General features: G+C 37.7%; 4 protein-coding genes across 8 annotated transcripts; all 4 read right to left on the reverse strand.

Moving 5' to 3' along the window:
- Positions 1 to 300: 300 nt before the first annotated feature.
- LOC141841097 (uncharacterized) lies at positions 301 to 1,270 on the reverse strand. The gene has a single exon (XM_074729218.1). The coding sequence runs from the start codon at positions 1,179 to 1,181 to the stop codon at positions 576 to 578; it is 606 nt and encodes a 201-aa protein (XP_074585319.1). The 5' UTR covers positions 1,182 to 1,270; the 3' UTR covers positions 301 to 575.
- Positions 1,271 to 2,121: 851 nt separating this feature from the next.
- On the reverse strand, positions 2,122 to 8,116 carry LOC141840368 (uncharacterized). Of its 5 annotated transcripts, none has more exons than XM_074728338.1 (9): positions 7,994 to 8,113; positions 7,733 to 7,833; positions 6,149 to 6,275; positions 5,322 to 5,493; positions 4,966 to 5,227; positions 3,898 to 3,980; positions 3,387 to 3,813; positions 3,102 to 3,235; positions 2,122 to 2,373 (listed from the first exon to the last, which is right to left on the reverse strand). In XM_074728338.1, the coding sequence occupies exons 2-9, from the start codon at positions 7,763 to 7,765 to the stop codon at positions 2,268 to 2,270; spliced, it is 1,344 nt and encodes a 447-aa protein (XP_074584439.1). In that variant the 5' UTR covers positions 7,766 to 7,833; positions 7,994 to 8,113; the 3' UTR covers positions 2,122 to 2,267. The 5 variants fall into 5 exon arrangements, with proteins under 5 accessions (XP_074584439.1, XP_074584438.1, XP_074584437.1 ...); XM_074728337.1 differs by having other exon boundaries at positions 3,387 to 3,495; positions 3,565 to 3,980; XM_074728336.1 differs by having other exon boundaries at positions 3,387 to 3,980; positions 8,016 to 8,116.
- Positions 8,117 to 10,196: 2,080 nt separating this feature from the next.
- Positions 10,197 to 14,712, reverse strand: LOC141841963 (putative pumilio homolog 8, chloroplastic). The gene is made up of 5 exons (XM_074730167.1): positions 13,544 to 14,712; positions 13,232 to 13,394; positions 11,841 to 12,004; positions 10,582 to 10,840; positions 10,197 to 10,489 (listed from the first exon to the last, which is right to left on the reverse strand). The coding sequence occupies exons 1-5, from the start codon at positions 14,710 to 14,712 to the stop codon at positions 10,382 to 10,384; spliced, it is 1,863 nt and encodes a 620-aa protein (XP_074586268.1). The 3' UTR covers positions 10,197 to 10,381.
- A 5,759-nt stretch (positions 14,713 to 20,471) lies between these two features.
- On the reverse strand, positions 20,472 to 22,544 carry LOC141837915 (putative trehalose-phosphate phosphatase 6). Its single transcript, XM_074725279.1, has 10 exons — positions 22,167 to 22,544; positions 21,938 to 22,078; positions 21,780 to 21,851; positions 21,607 to 21,705; positions 21,366 to 21,521; positions 21,206 to 21,283; positions 21,046 to 21,115; positions 20,891 to 20,961; positions 20,718 to 20,810; positions 20,472 to 20,645 (listed from the first exon to the last, which is right to left on the reverse strand). Exons 1-10 carry the CDS (start codon positions 22,452 to 22,454, stop codon positions 20,586 to 20,588), a joined length of 1,128 nt encoding a protein of 375 aa, XP_074581380.1. The 5' UTR covers positions 22,455 to 22,544; the 3' UTR covers positions 20,472 to 20,585.
- Between the last annotated feature and the right edge of the window lie 524 nt (positions 22,545 to 23,068).

Raw genomic sequence — 23,068 nt, forward strand, 5'->3', positions numbered from 1 at the left:
ATGAATGCCATTTTACCTGTCACATTCCAATAATATTATTCATCACATCTCAGAATTTTTACAGAGAGTGCAACAAACTATTCCATCCAAACCATAAATGTTTCACTTGTCTCATGTTTTTCAATTCACAACTTAAAAACCAGCCAGAACTTAATTTAAGTATATATGACGCTACACCTAACTATTAAACCATGCAATGCAAATAGTTTATTCATAACCAACACACAATCTTTAACTATAACGTATCTAATCACTTTGGCACAAACAATCATTCAATGACCAAGAATCAACTAGATAAAGAGAGAGAAAATAAAATTCTAAAACATGAATTAAATCAACTGTCAGTCGAACATGCAGAAGATGTAGTTCATAAGTCAACACCAACAACAAGACATCACAAGATACATAACTATCATCTAAAACAATCTCCCTAAGGAGAAATTATTAGAGTTCAATAGGAACTAACTCTTGCATATCCAACATGGCAATTCAAAAAAAGATGCTTTATCAGTACAAATTCAACACAATAATCCGAAAAAGATGCAGACTTCATTGCTTATTTGGCCAAAAGAAGACTACCTCTTCCCTGACAAATTCATGCCACTCCACGGGAACTTCCTCTCCTCCTTCTCCTTCTTTACCCTTTCTCTGCCTCCACTGCGATGATGGTAAGCGCCCACGCTACGGCTTCGAGAAACATCAGCACGCTTGCCATAGTATCCCTTCAATGAAGCATCCTTGCAATCCTTGCGGCGGCGCTCGTCTAGCCAGTGCTTGCTCTCGCCCCGGCCGTCTTCCCGCTCGACGACGGAGGAGCGTGCGGCGGCGGCCTTGGCAGCGGCGGCGACGCGCTCCTTTTCTTCGAGGATGTTCTTGACGGGGAAGAGATCGCTGGAGAGGGAGAGTGCGGTACGGAGAGTGACGTAGGCCTTCTTGTAGTCGGGCTTGGCTGCCAGGAAAGGGCCGCGCTTGATCTTCTTCCCCTCCATGTTGAGCGTGCGTACCTGGGCGACGTCGAAACCGTATAGGGACTCGAGGACGCGACGGATCTCGATCTTGGAGGCGGAGGGGATGGTCTTGAGGGCGATCTCGCGAATGTAGTCGAAGGGCGGCGGAGGCAGGAGAAGCTTAATGGGCAGGTTAGCGAAGTGGATCACCCGTCGCCCTAGGCGGCTCCCCATCTCTGTTTCCGCGGTGTCGAGAGGACGATGCCCTCGATGAGTAGGCTCTCCTCTTACGCTGTTCTCCGATATTTACTTTCGCTGGACTCCGACTCGCATAAGCCCAGTGCTTTACCCTCTAGGGTTTCTGTAGTTTTAATTCATATAATTTACACGTAATAAATTTAATATTAAATAAATAAGTTTACTTTAACATTTAAGTAAATTTTAAAATTAATTTTGAAAATGAAATAAGAATTAATATATTTAGAATTTTAAATCATTTAGATGTAGAAATTAATTTCTATATAACATAATTATTTCGCCGTTATTATTTTTTAATTATTGTATTTTTTTTAAAAAAAATTAAGTTTGATGGGAGGAGAAGCTTAAGCTAAACATAGCGATATTAGAGTTAGAGAGCACTTAGTAATTCTCTTGGATTAGAATGGTATAATTCTTTAAAATGACTCCTCTTACAGAGAGGAAGCACCTCTTTAAAAAACAAAAGAAAGATGTTTTTTTTGTCATAAAAATGAAATTCTTTGTGAATATTTGGTTTGTTTATGCTATTGTTACGGAATAATTGAGAACGATTAGCAAAATTGAGCTAGTTTTAGTTGAGATCGTGTCTTGACTTAATGTAACTGGACCCGGACTGTCTTTTGGCTCAACTTTTTAACAATGAATTACAGATTTCGGACTGAGCAAATTGAGGTTTGCATATGCTTGTTTCTAGTTAATGTTTCTCGCACTTCATTGTAGGTGTAGCCTTTAGTTTATATTTTTATTATAATCTCATCGCAACTAATCAAATCATTTGGCTAATAATTTTTCTTTCAGGTGCAAACAAGGTTTCTGTACAACGAACAGATGATAAGATAGTATCATATCAACATAAACGTCCACAGGGCAAGATATAATAGGGGAGTTCATGAAAGAGAGAACAACAATTGCCAAAATTATTTATTTATCTAGTTCCTTTTCTCATATGTATGAAACCAAAGCATGTATACTACCTCATCGATGGCAAGTTAGAAATTTATGTAACTTACAATAACTGGAGAATAAATTTAAAAGCAACTTATCACAATAACTGCAACAGCTTTAAAAGTAACCACCGCTGATGAATGGCAAAGGCTTCTGAAAGAGCAAGTGAGCTATAGATTGATCCATTGAATTTCTTTCATTTTCAGTATTTGTCTTTTTGCACCTGCTTGAACAACCACAGCGAAGAAAGAATTAGTAGAGAGCTCTCTCTCTGCTAGCAGCTTAAGATTCAGTCTTGCAGCTAATGTTCAAGGTAGTAGTTCCCTCATTTAAGCAAGTTCTAGCCACTAATAGAATTTGCTATGCTTAGTTGGATGGAAGTAGAAGGGATTTATCTTTACACAAATCAGGAAGAAAATGGAGCGCAACAAAATTTAAACATCTAATAAACACCAAGTATATGATATTATTTGTTTCCTTTTGACTTCATCCAAGTAAATAAGAAGAATGAAATGGAGTGAAATTGAAATAAAACAATTCATTTCTATCATTTCTCTTCATTTAAAACTTCTTCATTTCTCTTCTACCTTCTCTCCTAAAAGTAAACATAACATTAGTGAAAGAAAACAAAAGAAACATGATATTAGGCATGTTGTTTTTCTGTAGATCCATATAGCTGAATTCAACCGATTGAGACATTGGTCACATAAGATTTAGTTATTTGATATCCAGATTAGAAGGCAAAAGTTATGGGCAAATTTTCCAGTCTGATGGGAAAATGGGTCTCTCAGCAATTGTAATTCAAACTTGCAACACTTGGCTGGGAACAAATTTCCATGGAAAACATGTATTCATCTGAGCAAAGGTTTATTAAGCATTTAGATCATTTAATATTTCATGATCAGATCTGCAAAGCTAGACAGGATTTTAGGCAGAATCAAGTAACCATACTTGTTTATAGCTACTGCATCCATCTCTCTTGTAGCAAAACTCTCATTGTGCCCACTGCAGATATTGCTTTGTGCTGCACTCTCTGCTAAACGATAAAGCCCGTCTCTAATGCACAACTTAGTTGTAACATTCAACTGTGAAAAGAAACAAAAGTATTAATGTTCCAGCTACTCAGTTAACATCCAACAGAGTTAAGTTCAACTATGCTGAATGACAAGTTGTCACATGAGTTATTTGTACCAATTTGACCACTCACTCAAAACTACAACCAACTCAAATTAATACCTGAATCATAACATTCCAAAGCTGCCGATAACCCAATGCTTCTTCAGAGATATCATGTGAAGACATAGCTGCAACTAAACAGCTCCCTTGAGCTGCTTTGGAATTAAACCTAGAAACCGGAACATGATTGAGTGCTTTTAAACCTCTACTAGCTAAACTATCTTCAAGTTTATCATACTTTTCAGCTGCAGCTTTAGTAGTCTGTGTGTCATGATGGGAGTCCTTTGCAAGCTCTGAATGATATGACTGCATTTCAGATAGCTTTTCCATTCTGATAACTGGCAGAAAGCCAGAAGGGACTGTCGATTCCTGATGCCCCAAGACATGAACTGCAAGATGTTCATAAGGAGTTGTAGAATTAGCATTATTCTTGAGCTTGTTACTTGATGGTGTCAATTGTCCTTCGGGCATGAAATCTGCAGGAAGGCTGTAATCCATTTTGGCATCAGAATTGAAATTGGGCATATAACTACTAGAAGGGGTCCTAAAGAAAAAATTTTCATCTGCGAGCCACTGAAAAGGAGTTGGAATCTTCTGATCAGCACTTCTTTGTATTACATCATCTTTTGATGAGTATTGACTGCCATTTTGTGTCTACAAAATAAACAAATGATCAGGATAGGAATACAGATCATAACTCAATGTAAGTTCCAAAATGTTCTTGTTTCTATAGCCTGGCGCACTATTATAGATTGTCAAAAACACAGTCTAATCTGGGCAGACTTCAACTGGGTTCAACAAATACACAATGGCCATAGGCAAAAGAACACAATCAGGTGTACTACCGCTAACAAAGCAGTGGAACATGAGTAGGAACAAGGAGTTGTTGCAATGATAACTTGCTTTTCAACCCTCCACCTTGCGCCTTAGAAACCTAGTCTATTGTTACATTAGGTTCTATTTTCTCTTTGTTCTTGCACAAGTAGTTGTTTGCCTATTTTCATGCTTTTCTTCAGAAAAATTGTAATTGAGAACACTTTTCCTACATTGAGAGAAAGAGAGAGGACAGCCAACGCATTTGATCTTTGGCACTAAAGGTATACTAAGCTTTTCAAGAGCAATAAATATAAACTTTCACAAACAGTTATTATGCTGTTGGGACAAGGAGTATATTCAGCATCCAGCAGTTAACTAGATCATTTCAGGTGGATCACATTTTTGACATGTTCAAAAGCCAATTCTTCGAGAACATTACAACAAAGTGACTTAATATAGCTAAGTGGATTTTAAAATGCAGTTGCAACATATATGAATCTGGTGGACTATTGGTTGTATTCACTTCCCATCCACCAATTATGCATGTGCATACGTTGGAAAAAGATATATATGAGATGTGAGGTTCTCTTTTCATCTTTTTAAGATAAAAATGTGGGAAAATACACTGTCAATGACCTCAAACAATTTTAAACCCATATATCGGAGCTTACACCCTCCTCCATCTCTGTGAAATAAAAATAATCTCCTAATACTATACTAGAAAACGTAAATGTTGCAACTAGTGAAATAAATCAGTAAGAAAACTGAATCAGTGCAACCAGGAATCAGATTAAATTATTCAAAAGGCACTTTTATTTCTTACCTGTCTTTTGTACACACATATACCCTTAGCTTCAGTCTCATTCCTGCAACCACTGTTGGATTGACAACCAACACCAACTGATGCAGCATACATTACCGATGGACCAAATTCAGGAAAATAGCTGCTGTTCGAATAATTTTCTTCCACGATATCATTCAGATAACCAAGCACCGAACCATCAACCATATCAGATGAGAATGGCACCCGTGATACCTCGTCAATACACTTTACATGTCTTTGCCCAAATGTTGAATCATGCTCTCTCCGATGAAAGCAAAAATTTGGTTGTGTTGTTATAAATGGATCAAGTAGGACTAAAGAAAAATGCAGTTAACAAAATAACAATTTTCAATTACCTGAACATTCTTTCAACATCAGCAAAATTGTCGATCTCAGGCCAGTCGTGCAAATTGAAATTTTGTGCTACAGAGATGTGAACATTTTCCACAGGGATTAGATTATCAAAAGCAGAAGCCATCACTATATAAGAAATTGCAGCATCTGTGCTGATCTGATAGGATTCTGGTCCTACAATGGAATCCGTTTATATATCAATGACCAATGATCACTATAAAATAATGGGATACTTCAGAAAACTATTGGACTCCAATATGAAAGAATGCAAAAGGGAAATCATTGTACCAACAAAAATATATTCTCAAATGCATAAGACATCATCACTGCCATTGTCATCAAATTGTTGTGTTGATCTTAAGTATTTGGGGTAGATTACATTAATCTTACTCCTCCATTGCATTCTATCTAAAACTATATTACTAGCAATATTCAAATTACTTAAACCATTTTTAATGTGTTGACTAATATTTCCATTGGTCTACCTATACACCTCCCACTTTCCACCTTCGATTAAACTCTTTTTGTTATATAATCTATTTGTCATCTTTTAATATGTCCATAACATCTCAATGTATTGTTTTTCTCACTGTATAAGAAGACTTGGCATTTGTTGAATTTCGCCACTTTTTGCAAAGCAATTTTAGACAAAGATTAACATAGTTTCTTTTCTTTTTCTTTTTATTTTTTGAAATATGCCCCAGGCAAATGCTCTTGAAAATACATTCTCGTATGCACAAGGAATTGTGTCAAAAATTTATCCGAAGTCTTGGGCATTGATCAAGATTCTTGTCTATTTCTCTAACTAACAATTTTAGACCAAACTTACCATATTTGCTCTTCTTGAAAAACGTTTCATGTTCTGATTTCTTGTGCTTGCATAAAATTTCACATCCTTGGATAGACACTATATGATCGCCTTCCATGTCAAAATCATTCCTAGCATCTTCTTCAAGCTGCAAGAGAAAATTGATCAATCTTCTCACCCTTGAACTACTAAAGGTTTTTGAAATTAGACATAGAAGTCAATGGAGGAAGTGACCTAATGATTTCCCATGTTTCTAAAGATTATGCAATAGATAGTGTAAGAAAAAATCTTTTTTCAAAATGGGAAAGGTGAAAAAGGCCGAAAGCATAAACTTTAAATAGTTCAGGTACCGAACAATTAAATCATAGGTTCCAACATAGTTACTAAATTGATGTCATTATTCATTTGTTATATTAGGAAGAGTAGCAGACATGTGTGGGACTTTAGTACGAGTCTCTGCAAGACCTTTTGTTTAGTATGCCTTCATTATCAGGGATCCCGGCAAGAACTCATTCTTCTGTTATATAAGAAGCTGCAATGAGGCGAATCTGTCATCTTCCTCTCTCTCCAGTTGGTAGGGCATCTGAGAATCTTCTACTCTCTTGTTTGATCTCCAATGGTTGCTCAGAGAGATAGATACTAACATATATTGGGGTATTACACGCATGCAATCAGTGGTTTGATCTCAAATTACGTGACCTAATGGCCACCACCCGACTAGGAATGCACTTTTTTGAATATTAGAAGTGAGAGTCCTCCATTGTGAGTACTCTCTGAGCTGCAGGCTAGCTGTACATTGCTAATATACTTGTTTTGTCTAATTTATTGTCTAGGAGGTATAGATGTTTGTATGAATGTTTATAATCCTTTTAGATTAGGAAGAAAAGGAACTTCTATAAATGTTCTGAAGTTCTGAACCGTTGGAGTGTATAGTCAATTTATCAGTGTGGATCTGAAGCCTATGTGTACTGGTGTAAGCTTATCTCAGAAACAACAAGAGACCATCCCAGTATCCAAGCATGACAAGTAGCGTATCAAATCAGAAAATAAGAAGTTCAAAAATTGTAATCGTGATTGTAACAATTTTGGTTATTGCAATTATGAACTAACAAAGATTCTTGATTGACTTTTGAACGAAATCAAAGTTCTCTGCCACAGAACTGCTTTGCAGAAGTGTGGAGAACCATCACACAGGCATGGATCCAGCTTCCATAGCTATAATCGCAAAAGATATTTCACAGACAAATGCAAGAAGAAAAGAAGTAAGTTCAGAGACGTTTGTTCCTGACTCCCTATGCTTGGAGAATACCAAATAGCAGACCTACCCATCCTCAAAAACCTTGACGGTGAAGCAACCTAAGATCTTTAACTCGTATATATTGGCCAATCCTGTCATCCAGTGCCTATAAATCTCTCTCAGCACTTGCTTTGTCTTTCAGCATACTGATAACACACATTGGCATAGATTGGCATCGGTTCTCTATATATCGCCGAGGCCATACCTCAATTTCTCCCGAAAGAAAGAATAGTCGAATCAACTAAACAACATCGAGAAAATAAAAAGTAGTAACCGTTTTGTTGCGCAGTTTTACTACGATAACATACCCCAAATATGCTCCGATCCGAACTTCGCTTCATAACTCTATTCCCAGGCCAAACCTTTCGATCCAACCTCTGGCTCCCCAACAGAACTCCTGTATCTCTTCCTGCCACAAATCCAGACAAGAAAATCGAAGCCAAAACCGTCATTAGCACATTGACATCAAGATTCACACGGCAAACAAGTTTTAAACGGCAGAAAGAGAAAAACAGATCTCGAAGGAGCAAAATATTCTCGCAAAACGAGAGCAGGGAAAGGGGGGTTACATTACAGAACAGAGGAGCGTACAAATGTTAGACAAACCCTGCTTGCCCTAGTCGGACGCGTCTCCGGTCGCTTCTCACTTCTTCTGGCAGACTATTTCCGGAGCTCTGGACAGACTCCTTCAGCACGCCTACCGAATATGTTATAACCATACTGAGACGAGGCGTGTCATCAATCATTTTTTTAAAAATAAAATAAAAAAGTTACAATTTAATTGTTGCGGTGGGAAATGGAGTTGCCGTGGCGGTGGGTCCACGGCAGATCGGAACTAGTGGTGAAGGAATAACTGCGGCATATGATTTCGGATGTGATCAATTACCCGTCACTTGGCCACAGCAAACGCAAGTCTCGGCTCCTAATTCACGCCTCCTGCTTAGAAAGGCGTAATTACATTACATTTGGGCTACATTTGGTACGACGTAATGTAATCACGCTTGTAATGTAATCAAGTTTGTAATGTAATGTAATGTAATCAAGATTACATTACTATGTTTGGTTGAAGGAATGCATGTAATCTTTGATTACAAGAATGATTACATTACAGTGTTTGGTGTACATTATTTTCAGTAAGGAATCTAATTTTTATTATTATAAAATACCAATAATACCCTCCTAATTTTTAAAATAAAATAAAAATAAATGTAATAATAAAGATTATTTTTATTATCTTTAAAATAAATTATTTTATTAATAATTATTAATTATTAATTATTAATTTTTATTATTAATAAAATTAATAATTTTTATTAATAAAATTAATAATTATTTAATAATTTTATTAATTATAAAAAATAAAAATTATTAAAATATTTATTAATTACTAATTAAAATTAATTAATAAGTTTTAATAATTAATAATTTATTATTAACTATTAATTTTTAAAATTAATTATTAATAATTAATTAATTATTTTTATTTTTAAAATAATTAATTAGTTTAAATAATAATTAATTAAAATTATAAAATAAAAATTATTAAAATAATTAATAAATATTTTATTAATTAATAATAATAATAAATAATTTTTATTTAAATTAATAATAATTATTATTAATAATTTTATTATTTTAATTATTTTATTAATTATAATTATTAATACTTATTTTAATAATTAATAATTATTATTTTATTTTTAATAATTATTATCAATAATTTTATTATTTTATTAATTATAATTATTAATACTTATTTTAATAATTAATAATTATTATTTTATTAATACTTTTATTAATTATTTTAATTAATTTTATTAATAATTAATTATTAATTAAAATTATAAAATAAAAATTATTAAAATAATTAATAAATATTTTATTAATTAATAATAATAATTTTTATTTAAATTATTAATAATTATTATTAATAATTGTATTATTTTAATTATTTTATTAATTATAATTATTAATACTTATTTTAATAATTAATAATTATTATTTTATTAATACTTTTATTAATTATTTTAATTATGTTTATTAATAATTAATAATTAATTATAATTAATAAATTATTGATTTTATAAAATTATTAATTTTATTAATAAAGTGGAAGGGTATATTTGGTACGATAAAAATAGAATCTGTAATGTAATCGGATTACATACTATTTCCTTTGTAATCCAGATTACATATCTTGGCTCCTCTTTTGTAATCCAATTACATTACATTACATCTCTAAAATGTTACCAAACAAAGTAAATCATCTTGTAATGTAATCCTGATTACATTACAAGCCTGATTACCCCTTACCAAACATGCCCTTGTGGTTTCCCTGGAATACAAGGAGGGAAACACCCAACCTCCACGCCCTCCCCAGTCGCACCCTCACTTCGCTGCTCATCTCCACAACCAACGAAATCATCAGCTGCATGAGTCACCGCAACTTGATGCATGGATAGGGAGTAAAAGATGGTGTCTCCATTGAAACCCTAGCCAAGAAGAAGCTCAACCCCCATTTTGCCTTCGACAAGGACACACCATCCCCTACCTCGAGAAGAAACAAAACTTTGCAATTTTGTGATGCTACTTAACATCAAGCAGAAGGATGCGATCCCAATTTAAGTTTGTGTTTGCTAATCTCATGAACTTCAACAAAAACAAATTCCAAAACGTGTAAGAGGTAATCATTTGTAGGCTTAAAGCTTATTCTCTATTCATAAGAAAGATAACTGTCTTGAAATCTGAAAAACAAGGTCTTAAACCTGCTTGTACAACAAAATCTGCAAACTGAACTAGGCAACAAACTATCATGAGAACAAGATAAAATTCCAGCGGACGCCCAGTCAAGCACATTGCTGGAAATTAAACTTGTCCTTACAGTTCTAGATCTTCCATAAATAAGAAAAAGGTACCTAAAATTACAACAAAACTCCTGATCCAACTCCAAACCCACATCACTTTTTTGACACTAGTTTTGAGTAGATCTGCCTGCAGTAAGGGTTAGTTCTCAGAGTTGGTGCATAAGGACGAATGGCTTTCTCTAGTGCAGCATGAGATTGACCCTGTGTTGGGAATAGGTTATTAGTCAAGAGAAGAGGATAATAACTGCTACATTTCAAAGTCTCATTTCATAAAGGAAATTGCTAACGAGTACCTTGGAATATTCAAGGGCTCGTTGGATGGGATAGTTCGCGTAAGGGTGTTGCAATAATTGGTCAAAGTGTGGGACTGAAAGTAATTCATTTATGATAGTGGCTGGAAAATCTTTGCCAAAGTACAAGAAGCATCTTTCCACCACATTACTGCTGAATTTTTGGGTGGATAGTTCGACATATTTCCCCTGAAATTGAGATGCCAAGATTGCAATTGCAAAAGGCTTCTCCAATTCGAGCACTGCTTGGACAACATAGTTTCTGAAATAGAAGAGAGAGCATAAATTTAATGATTCAGTATCAAGGATAAAGCTTACTTAGGTCACAATAATATTTGGAAAAAGGTAAGCAAAGGCAACTAGGGTAAAAGTAGGAACAGAGAGTAAATAAATGAAAAAGAAACACATTACTTGGAGGGATGATTTGAGATAAATTCTAATGCAGAAAATTAAATAAATTATAAAAAATAATGATACGAGAGTTTCAATATAATCAAAACCTACTTCGCTAAATACCACAGTCCAAAGTTGATTGTCAATCTGAGATAGCTGAATGGTAATTTATAAACTCGACCAAAGTTGATCCAGATTAGGGGAACTAGAAGCAAGGACAATGTAAATGCAACGGTCAGAAAAGAATATCAATTGGTGTGATATTAAGAATATGTGACAAATGTCCAACTGAAGGCCTACAAAATCTGACTAACTAAAATCCAGTGGTTCAATAACTACGAAATTAAGATTCTACAAGAGGCAGCAGATAAAATCATTACTGAAAGCATGGCATAGAAGATCCATTACACACAGGAAGACAATTTGCCTTGTCTCCAAAATGGCATTTCCCACTTCAGGACCTATGCAGAACAGTGTGAACAGATCAGCATAAAATAAAATTATAAAAGACAGCTGCTTCAAGTTTGGACTCCATTCTTTATGAACTTTAGGAAAGACTTACATTTTAGCAATCATATTATGGCTACATATCTTCATTAGTTATGTTAAAAAATTCAACGACTTAACACACTAAGGATAACAAAAGTAGTTAAATTTCAAACATTTTGTGTGGTTTGACATGTCGTACATGCTAAAAGAAACCTTGCTAATACAGCTAACACAAGCAATCTATCAAATTGCCATGTCAATTGGAGGATGAAGTGCTAAAGAGCAGCTCAGCACCTCAGGCTCTGAGAAATAGAGTCTAGGAATGATAAATATACAGTCCTGCAGGCATAGAAGTTGTAATTTAAGAGTGAAATATTTACCCATAGGGATCTTGAGCAAGTTTAAAGCCATTAGTAGCAACCACTGCAACCAACCTTTCCTGGTATTCTCCAGTAAAATTACGAATGCATTTTTGTAACACACAGCAGCCATGTCGATGAGTAGCAATGTCAACACAATACATGGCAGCAGCATCAAAAATAAACTGTAATACAGAAATATCCGAGAATTTAGTGAATCACAAAGAACTAGTCGGCTAACTAAAGCTGATAAAAAAATGAAATAAAACGAGCAGAAGGTACACAACCATTCTTGTTAATATTAGAAGCATCAAATATAATGGGCACATTCTTCATAACCAAACTAGAGTTAGATAGACAGACACCAGAATTTCAACTGACACATGCAAATATTTTCAGTCAAACAAAGAATATTTTTTTATATATTTAATTTGTCAAAACTTAACCACAGAAGTTAGTTCATTATACAACTGTGAATTTACAGTATTCCAGTAGTTTTAATCCTCATGCATAGGCCAGATATGTACTTTCTATGGGCAACAATGAGGTGGCATTTTTTGAACATTTACAGTACAAGAGGTCTGCATCTAAGGTAAAACAAAGGGGTAAGAGATAGAGTTGTGCCATAGTATATTGAATGGACAATAACTGTATTTTGTCTAGAACAAAATTCCTGTACTTAAATCCGGAAAGTTATGGTCACGAGACCTGGATTACAAAATGTAAAATTTGACATGGTGCTAGTGTCAATATTAACAGATTCCAGAACATATTGTGTCCCATATTGGTAAAAAATTAAAAAAGGTACCCAAACAACCATATAAGTCCCGATTTTACATTCCAAGATGTACTGAAATTCAGTTACATCTGCATGGAAAGATATCTAATTAGCTAACGATAGAAACAGAAGAATAGAAATTCATATTCTGAAATTCTAAGCCCTGAAGGGTGTGATAAGAGAAGAATAAAAGGCAGTCCAGTGCAAGAAACTCCGATCAATGTGGGGTCCCAAGGAAGGGTTGAACCACATTGAGCCTAGTCTATTGTATGCAGTCATACCCTGCATTGCAAAAGGCTCTTTCCACGACTCAAACTTGTGACCTCCAAGTCACACCGACAACAATTTTACCATTGATGAAAATGTATTAAATCGGACATCCATATCCTAGTTTATAATTTTCACCAAATAATTCAAGTTAACAATGGTTTTGCAGGATGATCAGCATTTGCAAAAAAATCAAAAGTATAAGGAATTAAGAACTGATTGACAAATCATCGAAGAGGATCATCTAGAAGTATAATTACAAGGATAAAAATTTCAGGTAATGATTAAATTTAGCTGATTATGATTGGATATGAAACATTAGTTGCATTCACAAAGAAAATGTTTTCCTAAACTAGAAACTCACTACCTTATTGTCTTCAGTTGTAAAAGTTTCCAAGCAACGTTGAAGAACATGGCTTCCATTTAAATCCTTAACAAGATTTACAAACCCATGTCTTAGAGCTGATGTAACCAATGAAATATGATGCTTAGTTTTCACAGTATCTATCAACTTCTGTACTGCCCTTGTCCTGAGAAATACATCCAAATAGTTTCATGAGAGGTAACATCACAAAAATTTAAATGATTGGCAGAATAAGTCAATACTAAAGTCACAGTCGTTAGCATAAACTCTAAAGAGCACTTTATAAAGAGAGGAAATGAGAAAGTTACTACTCACCCATGAATATTTAGGGAAATTCCAACAAGATTAACAGGATTTTTGTTAAGCATGAGTAGGATCGCCATCAGCTGTTCTTCATTGCATTTCCCCAGCAATTTCTGCATGAGATAGTTTCCGAAAGGATCGACCATGAGCTCCACTGTTCTATTGATAACCCCATTAAAAATCGTATCAACCTGTTGCTTCCCTTCATCAAGCATCTGCTGCAAGTACCGGCAGCCATGCTGGTCTTTTGCAAGTAAGTATAGGTGTTCTTTGACACCCATCAAATTTTCATATTTGAGAAAAGGAGTTGGACGCTTTACAGAGGTTCCCTGAGCATTCCTTTGGTTTTTGGTGGAACGAAGCCCCATTTCCCGTGCAAAATTAGCATCAGACATGTTCCTTGCCATTCTCACTGGTTGATGTCTTGCACGAAAAGTAATCTCCCCAGAGTTGTTAGGCTCGTTTAAGCCATCTGATTCATTTATATCCAAGTTTGGATCTACTCTAGTCATCTCTGACTGTAGTAACATATCAGAGATCGGATAAGGTTTATTAGGGAAGGAGGCAAAATTTCCAGAATGGTTTCCCCAATAGTGAGGATTCATTTGTCGACCAGTGTCCAAATCTGCAGCTCCATATGAGGACTTCCTGAGCAACGGATCCACCAAGTTCGCCGCGCCAGGATAACGCTGCTGGAATTGTGTGAGACACGGGTTCCCATCTGCATTAGAATGCCATCCAAAATGGTCCAAGAATGCCTCACATCCTCGATCCACAGGACGATGATTGTCCGGGAACAGGAAAGGACCGATCGGGCGACTGTGAAGCGCCGACGTCGGAGGCAAAACCGAACCTTTCTGATCGGCGCCGAGATGGACATTGCGAAGATTCTCGACCAAACGGGTCTTCTCCACCATCGCGGCAAAGTCCGCAGGCTTACGAGCCCATCCTGTCAGGGAGGGGCTGTCCGGCCCCGACCTCGACGACGAGGACGACCAATCCGAACAAGAACCCCCCTCGTGCCCCGACGACACGCCGCTAGAGCAGATACCGCTCAGAATCTCGTCCCAGATACGAAAATCGGCCTCGTCTCCACCATCGGAGGCGTCGAGATGACGGATACGGGGAATCTCCTCCAGCAACCTCTCCATGTCCTGCTCCTCCGGGTTCCTCGCCATCATCGCGTCTTCCACCACCAAGAATTCACAAGAATCGACAACGAAACGAGGCCGATAGCGGAAGGAGGATTAGGGATCGCGAGAGGATTCGGAATATGAGATATCTCGGCCAAGGCGAATTGAAGCACAAGAAGAGGAGCAAGACTCGAGCGCCAGAACTCGGCGAAGAGAAGGGGGTTTACATGGGCTTTATATACAGATTGGGAAAGGTCTGGGGAATACGACACAGCGTGGGCGAGGAGTGCAAACGCGACACACCACTTCCACGGTGCACGCCATTTGACGCGGTGAGTCTCACCTCCGGGTCTCTCTCCGTTGCGCGTCCGCTAGCGGTAACTTTAAGGCGCCTTCTTTTCGGGAATTATATAAAAGCAAAATTGAAAAAGGAAAGATATTTATGAGATATTTCTTTTTTTCTTTTTTAAGACAGAAAAAAACGCCGATTAGAATGCGTGTTCGCTGCTTAAATATCTCCCAACGGATGAGCCCAATCTGCTCGTGTTTGATATAAGATCCTAAAAAAATGCTACATTTTTTATTTTACAGAAATGCTATAAAATACTAATAATGGTTTCTGTTGTATCAAACTCTGAAATATAATCTGCTGAGAACAAGAAGTTTGGCAGACCATGACATCAGTTTTAAGTGCTAGCTGTGGTCCTTTACAGAGCACACGAAGATCTATATTACAAGATATATTTACTAAAGTTTGGCAGACCATGACATCAGTTTTAAGTGCTAGCTGTGGTCCTTTACAGAGCACAAGATCTATATTACAGTTTGATGTATCCACCAGACTTGAATCAGAATTGGCCAAAATAACATCAGTAGGAATCTTTAATTCATGGAGAAGAGACAAGAGAGACAAGCAGCATTTGGAATTAATGTCTAACAAATGGAAGTTGAGTTGTCAAAACAGTATCCAACACAACGCAGACTATCATTAGATGAGCTATATCACTGTCAAATTGTAATGCGAGCCTTTTGGTTCTATAATAATTAATAACAATTAGCTATGATATCTATTGTGAGGCTAACACAGGACAGGATGCATATCAACTCGCTGAGGAGTAACAATGAAGATAACTAAATCTGCATGCTACTTTGAAGAAGATCACGTAATATTTATAATTTCCTTAAGTAATGTTATTTTTTAATTATTATTATGTAATAGCTATAAATTTTTGAATTGTCTTGAATTTTAGTTGATGAATAGTCAGTCTGTGGACATCTATTTCTCTATTTGATGGACTTATATGTTACAGAATTATAATAAGAGGTATTGCCCTTATAGATAAGCCCAATAAAGTAATATAATTCATGTTTAATCGTAAACCTCATTGATGGATATGTATTTTGTCTGTAGAAATTTGTTAATTGTTATCATCACTGATAATTAAAACGGGTCTAAAAACTATGATCCTCATAATTAAGGTTAACTAAGGTGTCAAAATTTCTTTCATCCTATCCGATCCGGAAGAAGATACAACTGCTGACACCCTAATTCCTATATGAAAGATCATCCTGCCATTTTTTTTTTATTTTCAGATTGCTCCAGCGGCTCGGCACAAGGGAATGGCGATGCCTTTGGATTGAGGTTCGATTTATAATTTTCATATGTTTTTATTTCACTAAAATTGTTATACATATCAACCTAGCTTATATAATTTCCCGTTTAGAATTGTTCCTATAGTACTCTTTAAGGAAGAACGATTCTGTTTTAGAAAATCTTTTCATCGAAACTAATGTGGTGGATCTGAGTAGTTTTGAGTGGCAACGAAAGTCAAGAAGCCAGCCAATGTGGTGAGTCAAAGAATCAATAGTCAACCTTCGGTGGATTGACTCCATCATTCTACTCCCAACTATCTCGGTCACTCGGACTTCGTCTCGGCCCCTCTGACCCTGACCATCTCAATCACTCGGTCTTCGTCTTGGTTATTCCGACCTCAATCATTTCGGTCATTCGGCTTTGTCTAGGCCCTTCCAACCCTGACCATTTCGGTCACTCGATCTTCGACTCGGTCATTCTGATCTCGACCATCTCGGTCACTCAGACTTCATCTCGGTCACCCCTCCGACCCCGACCATCTCGGTCACTTGGTCTTCGTCTCAGCTATTCGACCTCGATCCTTTGTCTCAGCCCTTTCGATCCCGACCATCTCGGTCACTCGATCTTCGTCTCGGCTATTCCAACGTCAATCATTTCGATCACTCGGCCTTTATCTCGGTCTCCGACCTCGATTACCTTGTCTCGGTCCTTCCGACCTCATCTCGGTCACTCGGTCCTTGCCTCGATTATTTTGACCTCGATCATTTCAATCACTCAGCCTTTGTCTTGGCCAGTCCGACCTCGACTCGGTCTCTCTCCCTCTCGGTCATTCTTATCCCAGAAGATACCAAAAGCTCTCAAGCATGTGGGCCCTGCTAGAAGATTAGTGTGGTTACGAGGTTGTCAGACTTGATCCCCTATATTCTTTCATGTCTACGCCTATGGTCAAAAGGTAAGAATATGCAGCGCTGCCGAGCCATAGGACAGTTACGAGGTTGCTAGATCACATGTCGGGGCTACTTGACAATAGCTGGCAGAACTTGCCCCCTCAGCCACGACAAAAGTTTGCCCTCATGTCAACATGGAGATTCCTTTTTGTGAGTATATAATCTCTTCCGCAAGACCCTCTCTCTTAACATCCAACTACTTCATACACATCTTTTTCCTCTTCTTAGACTAACTTGAATGTCGGAGTGATCTGCCGAGAATCCCAGCACCCTGCTAATTCGTTTGCTCAGCTTTTCTTTAAGTCCCTTCGCCGGCAGAAAAGACAACACGTGAGATGATAAATTATTGACTGATAATTTGATCGTCCACGGCATCCAACCGGAACAGAAACCATTTGGAAATATTCTACACTACTCTTAATTTCTCTGACTGCTTTTTCCATAATTAGTTCTTCACACCAGGCAACGGAACCATAATGGTAAGCTGCAGGAATTAAAGTTAACCTATGAGACGATCGATCGAGCTTGATACAGTAGAAATAGTTGCGTTGGACTTTGATAATCAAAACATCCCATCGTCATTTTCAAAGTCAGTGTCCTCGATCGGAGTGGTACTCCAAGATCAGACCCTGAAGTTCGGTAGCCATACGCATCGGTGTCTTCAGAATGGTTCTTGGGTGAATGGATCCTGAAGTCCATTTTTATTAAATGTCCTGCATTTCCTGGAGCAAATTAAAGAGCAAAATATTCGCCTTATAGTTGGAGAGCAAAGAGCAAAATTCTCAAGTGACAGCAAGCATTGATGCTGATTCACGATCATACCTGCAGGTAAAGTTGATGAAATGAAGGGACTGGTCTCATCGAGATTTAGAACCAACTTCTCAGGCCTCTCAAGTAAAAGACGCAAACATGCATGCATGTGCTATAATTCCATATGTCATGGTGGGCAAGGATATCTTATGAAGTGACTATAAATATGATGAATCAAAAGAGAGAAATTAGAAGAGAAGAGAAAGGGCACATCTGCACTGCTACATTAATGATCTCTATTCGTTACAGAAACATGCACCCAACTGACATTAGTTTAATTTGTTTTTCTATGATTCAACGATCATATAAAATTAAAAAGGACAAAAATAATTTCTAAAGCTAAGTGATGAATGGCTTGGCATAAAAATTGTCACCCATCATTGCATTTGCTGGTCTTCTTGTATTATTGGCACAAATAACTCCATTAACCTATTGTACTCTGATTTATGGTTTACAGCTCGATGATAAATTAAGATTCTAAAGGAAACAATGCATTCCTCTCACTGTCTCACTTGTGAAAATTAAATACGCAACAAACCGGGCTATATTGTATGCTTTCCACTTAATTATAATCAAATGTTGAAGAAACTGCAGTTTAGAACACAAGTTCATCTAGTTGTCAGTTTAATATATATTAAGAACGTAACGACCCCTTTTCTAAATCATAATTACTATAAAAGTGATTAGATCATGTGTCTGAGTCTCTCTTATCAATGATATATGTTAGTTAAAGAATCAATATAATCATGTCTTCACTGACTTGTTATTCTAAGCAGTTAGAGAATATAATTCCCCAATTAAGAGATCAATTTGCATGTAGATTTAATAGAAACAATTATTGGGGAACGTTGACACAGGGATAGATGGACTAATAGATGGACTAAAGTCTAATGAGGTTACTTGGAATCTTGCCGTATATATAGTCAATATTTCATCATTTGTTAGGTTATAGAAATGATGACATCTATTGAGGAGATGTCATGTTAGGTCAATTGATGGACCAAGTTAGATCTAGAAGTTAAGACACTATTGAGATTAGCCGGCCATAGTTGAAGATACCATTGTTAGAAGACAATGCACTACTAATTAATGCACATGCCAAGTGATATTTAAAGATAAATTTTTAGTAGAGAGGAATTGCTTTCACTTCTTATTCTGAAACTCGCTTTATTTGTTGGTTACAAGTGAGGGAGAACCTCTACTTATAGTACTCATCAAGATTCTAACATCTAACTAGTAAATCTACAAATCGCTTACTCCCAACTATTTAATTTACTTGCCACCTAATATAAACAAACCAGCTCACAGCTATACTATCATTTGCTGTAATGGCAGTTTAAAAAAAAAACCCATTAAGATGTTAATTACGTACAAAAAGAAATTAAACAGAAATGATCCAGAATAACTCGTGAGCATTAATGATGTGTAGCTTTGATTAAGCAAGCACAATTCCTTAGCTGACTGTTGTTCCATGCAGCGCCATGCACGTAGCTCACGCCGCACTGCTTGCATGTGTCTTGACATGTGGTTTCCCGTGTGAGAATGAATCTGGCTTCAGTGGCAGAGCAACTGTAGCCACCACGGCCGACATGTCTTAACTATGACGACAAGCATCTTAATTTCTACATTTAATCAAGGCTTAACACACTAATTAAATCATAATGCAGGGGATCGCCTGCTCCAATTATTTGAGATGCCATGCCCTGCCTTTTTACTTTACTAGAGATTTTGGGTGGAGTCTGGTGGCCTTTCCACGCATGAAATCGGTGGAAAAGAGGCTTACCAGGCATGTCTCAGTGGACCCTGAAAATGATGCACAGGGACAGAATTCCCAGTGGATGCCAACTCCTCTCTCATCAAGGTTGTTGTTCTGCCCTGCTTTCCTTCAATTCCCTTTCATGGCCTAACAAATTAATGACTTTTTTTTCACAACGAGAAAAGAAGAAAAAGGAAAAACTAAATAAAATAGTGACATTTATTTGGTCCAAAAATGATCGAATCTTTGAAGAGTACTCAGAAGTGGCGAGAGGTTGTCGTTTAATTTGATTGAACTGGTGGGGGTGGTTTCTGAGTTACGGTCCAACTGTAGATGTTATTAGTTAGAAAGTAGTTAAAATTGCAGCAAGCTATTAATTTAGTCTTCTAGTCAAATATTCTCCCGTACTTAAACATTGTTTTAGTATAAACTATGTGTTAGAGAGTGTTTTAGTTTGACACTCCAAGTTGCGGAGATCTGAAGGCACTGTCTGTTTCTTCAATTTTAGTCCAAGATTCTGGAAAGATCTGTTCCTTGTGGTCAAAGAATATTTGTCTATTTCATTGCTCACAAAAATATTATCAACGGCGCCTGCGTGAATGCTCTTCCATTTCCCGACAAAATAATGGCAGTGCGAGGCACAGAGGGAACAAGGATTTTGGAGGGCAATTTTTGACAATTTATTTTATTTTTTCTCTTACTTTATTTTCTTGAATAACTACATTAATCCTCGATGACAAGATCCAACTTCTACTGATTTCAGCCTTTGAGGCTCCAATTCTCCTCAAGGAAAGAAAAGCTCCTTGATCTCAACTCAGTTCTTGGAGGAAGGGCGGCGCTTCCATTCCACAAGACGGCGCAAAAATTCCTTAACCTGGAATCATAATTCCAATCGATAGTTTAATTATTATTTTTAAAAACAAGAACAGAATCCATTGTTGCTCACTTCAGTAGGGTCTCTGAGAGAAAACGATGCTTTGGTTGTCTTTGCAACCTTGGAAACAAGAATGCCCATGCCGTGCCCCCTTTCATGCAAAACCTGAAGTACAAATCCAATGAATACTTTAGAGATTGAATGTTTAATTGGATAAGAATTATGTGTGGCAAATATGTTGATACTCTGAAAGCATCTTCGTCAGTGTTATCGTCTCCAATGTGAACTGGGAACACATTGCTGCAATCGGCGAATCCTGGAGTTCGAAAATGATTAGCATGAACAGGGAATTAAAAGGTTGGTGATGTCTCATAGCTAGCTGTGGCTGATTTAAGCATACCGAGAGAATCCAACAAGAACTCGAGGGCCTTCCCCTTGTCCCACTTAATAGTCGGCCGAATCTCCAGTACCTGAAAATGAATCATCAAATTAATGAACTTTTTTTTCTTCTGTGAATTGTTTTCAGGGGAAACGAGAGAGATTGATTGAGCTATAGCTACCTTTCTTCCCACTGTAAGCGTGAGTTTAGGATAGTCCTTGACCACTGCCCTGACTTGATCAGTTAATGAGCTCCATTTCTGGCATCGAGTTGGAGGAGGATTAGTTGTTGTTCTTGAGAAGAAAACAGAGGGTGGGTGAGAATGAGATGCTGTTCTTCACCTTTTCGTCGACGCACCGGAAGTGAACTGAGAGAGTGAATTTGTTGTTTTCGATTCTCGATCCGGAGATTGAATTTGTTTTCTCCACCAACGTTTTGTAGACCTCATCGATCATGGGAAGGTGTTCGCTTGCTGGTTGGAAGAATACAGATTTGTCCTGCAACATAAATCGAATCAGTGATAGATCAGTAGGAAGAAGAAGACGCGATGTCGATGTGAAAGAGTGGGAGAAGGACCGAGACCTTAGAATTTGTGCGCTTTGTTCCTTTGCTGGGGCCTTTGATGTCCATGCCGTGGCTCCCAGCGTAGTACAACTCCCTCAATTGCACAAAGTTAAACACCTGGAAAGTATCGAATATCGAGATTTAACACGAGCGTTCGTGCATTTTGATCGAATGATTAGATTGCGATAGACCTTATCGCGGCATCTCCCGCTCACGATCGCGGTGGGGAAATGCCTCGCTACGTCTCTCACGGCTTCTCGCATCTGTGAAAAAAACCTTGTGATTTTTAAGGTTGAAATGAAGCAGAGTGAAAGCAGAGGGGAAGAGAGAGAGGGCGGTGGCGGCGTACGGCGTCGGACATGAAGGCGCTGTCAGGGTCGTCGACAATTGGCGAGAGAGTGCCGTCGTAATCGAGGAACATAACGATGCGCTTCCCCTTCGACGTCGCGACGATGTCGTCGAAGTTTATCAGAGCAGAAGGATGCTGCCTCTGCGCCGAGATCAGCGACCATAATTAAAAAAAACAACATTTTTAAGGCAACAAAATCGTATTTTTAGCGTGGAGGAGGATAACGGACCACCCATTTCTCGTACTCGTCCTCGTGGGCGGCGGAGAAGGCCGCCTTGACGTGGGTGGGGGAGGAGGCGTGAAGGGAGTCGACCCACGGGTTGATCCTCGCGCTTCCGCCGCCGGCGCCTCCGTTTCCTATTTCGAGTTGGCTGACGATCTTGCAGTTTACCGCGATTCCGCCTAGGGAGGCAGCGTCGCCTCCGCCGGCGGCGGCCGCCGCCGCCATCACCCTCGTCAAGGCGAGCTCCTCCGGCACTATCACATTCTGCTTCCTCATCTCGGCCACCGAAACCATGAGCAATCTAAGGCTTCTCTCTCGGTCTCGAGAGAGAAAGAGCAACGAATTTAAATAGTAAAAAAAATGTAATCGAAATTGTAGCGTAATTTCTTCGGCGTGGAGAGGAAAAGACCGCTACATGCGCGACTTAGACGACTAGCGACCTCCACCGGTGGAATTTATACAAGGCGTTGGGAGTTACATCGAAACGTACAAAGCAACGTCCAATGGACCCCACTCCAGCGACCGAGAACAGAACCCGAAAAGAGCCTCCACCAAAGAGAATCCTCCACGTTTCCGGGTCCCACTCTCCTTCCAACCGTGAGTTCTCACGCGGCCTCCCGTGATCCTTCCAGCTGTTGGCGGCCGGGGCCGGCGGCCAACGACTAGGCACCACGTCAAAACTACTTCCTGTTGCGTCATTGTGCAGGATAGTTGATCCCGCAGGGTCGCTGCTCAAAGTTTTATACAAATATTTTTATATATCATTTCTTCTTTTTTTTTAATTCCTAAAAAGTTTATTTTTCTATAATTTATTGCTTCTTAAAGATATTTAACTTTGTTTTTTCCATCCTCAGCGATGTTTATTTCTTTTTTATTTTTCTTTTTTATTTTTTATTTTTTATTTTTAC

The sequence above is a fragment of the Curcuma longa genome, chromosome 11 (genome assembly GCF_044706935.1).
Source record: "Curcuma longa cultivar G26 ecotype Majalengka, Jawa Barat chromosome 11, ITB_CL_G26_1.1, whole genome shotgun sequence".
NCBI lineage: Eukaryota > Viridiplantae > Streptophyta > Magnoliopsida > Zingiberales > Zingiberaceae > Curcuma > Curcuma longa.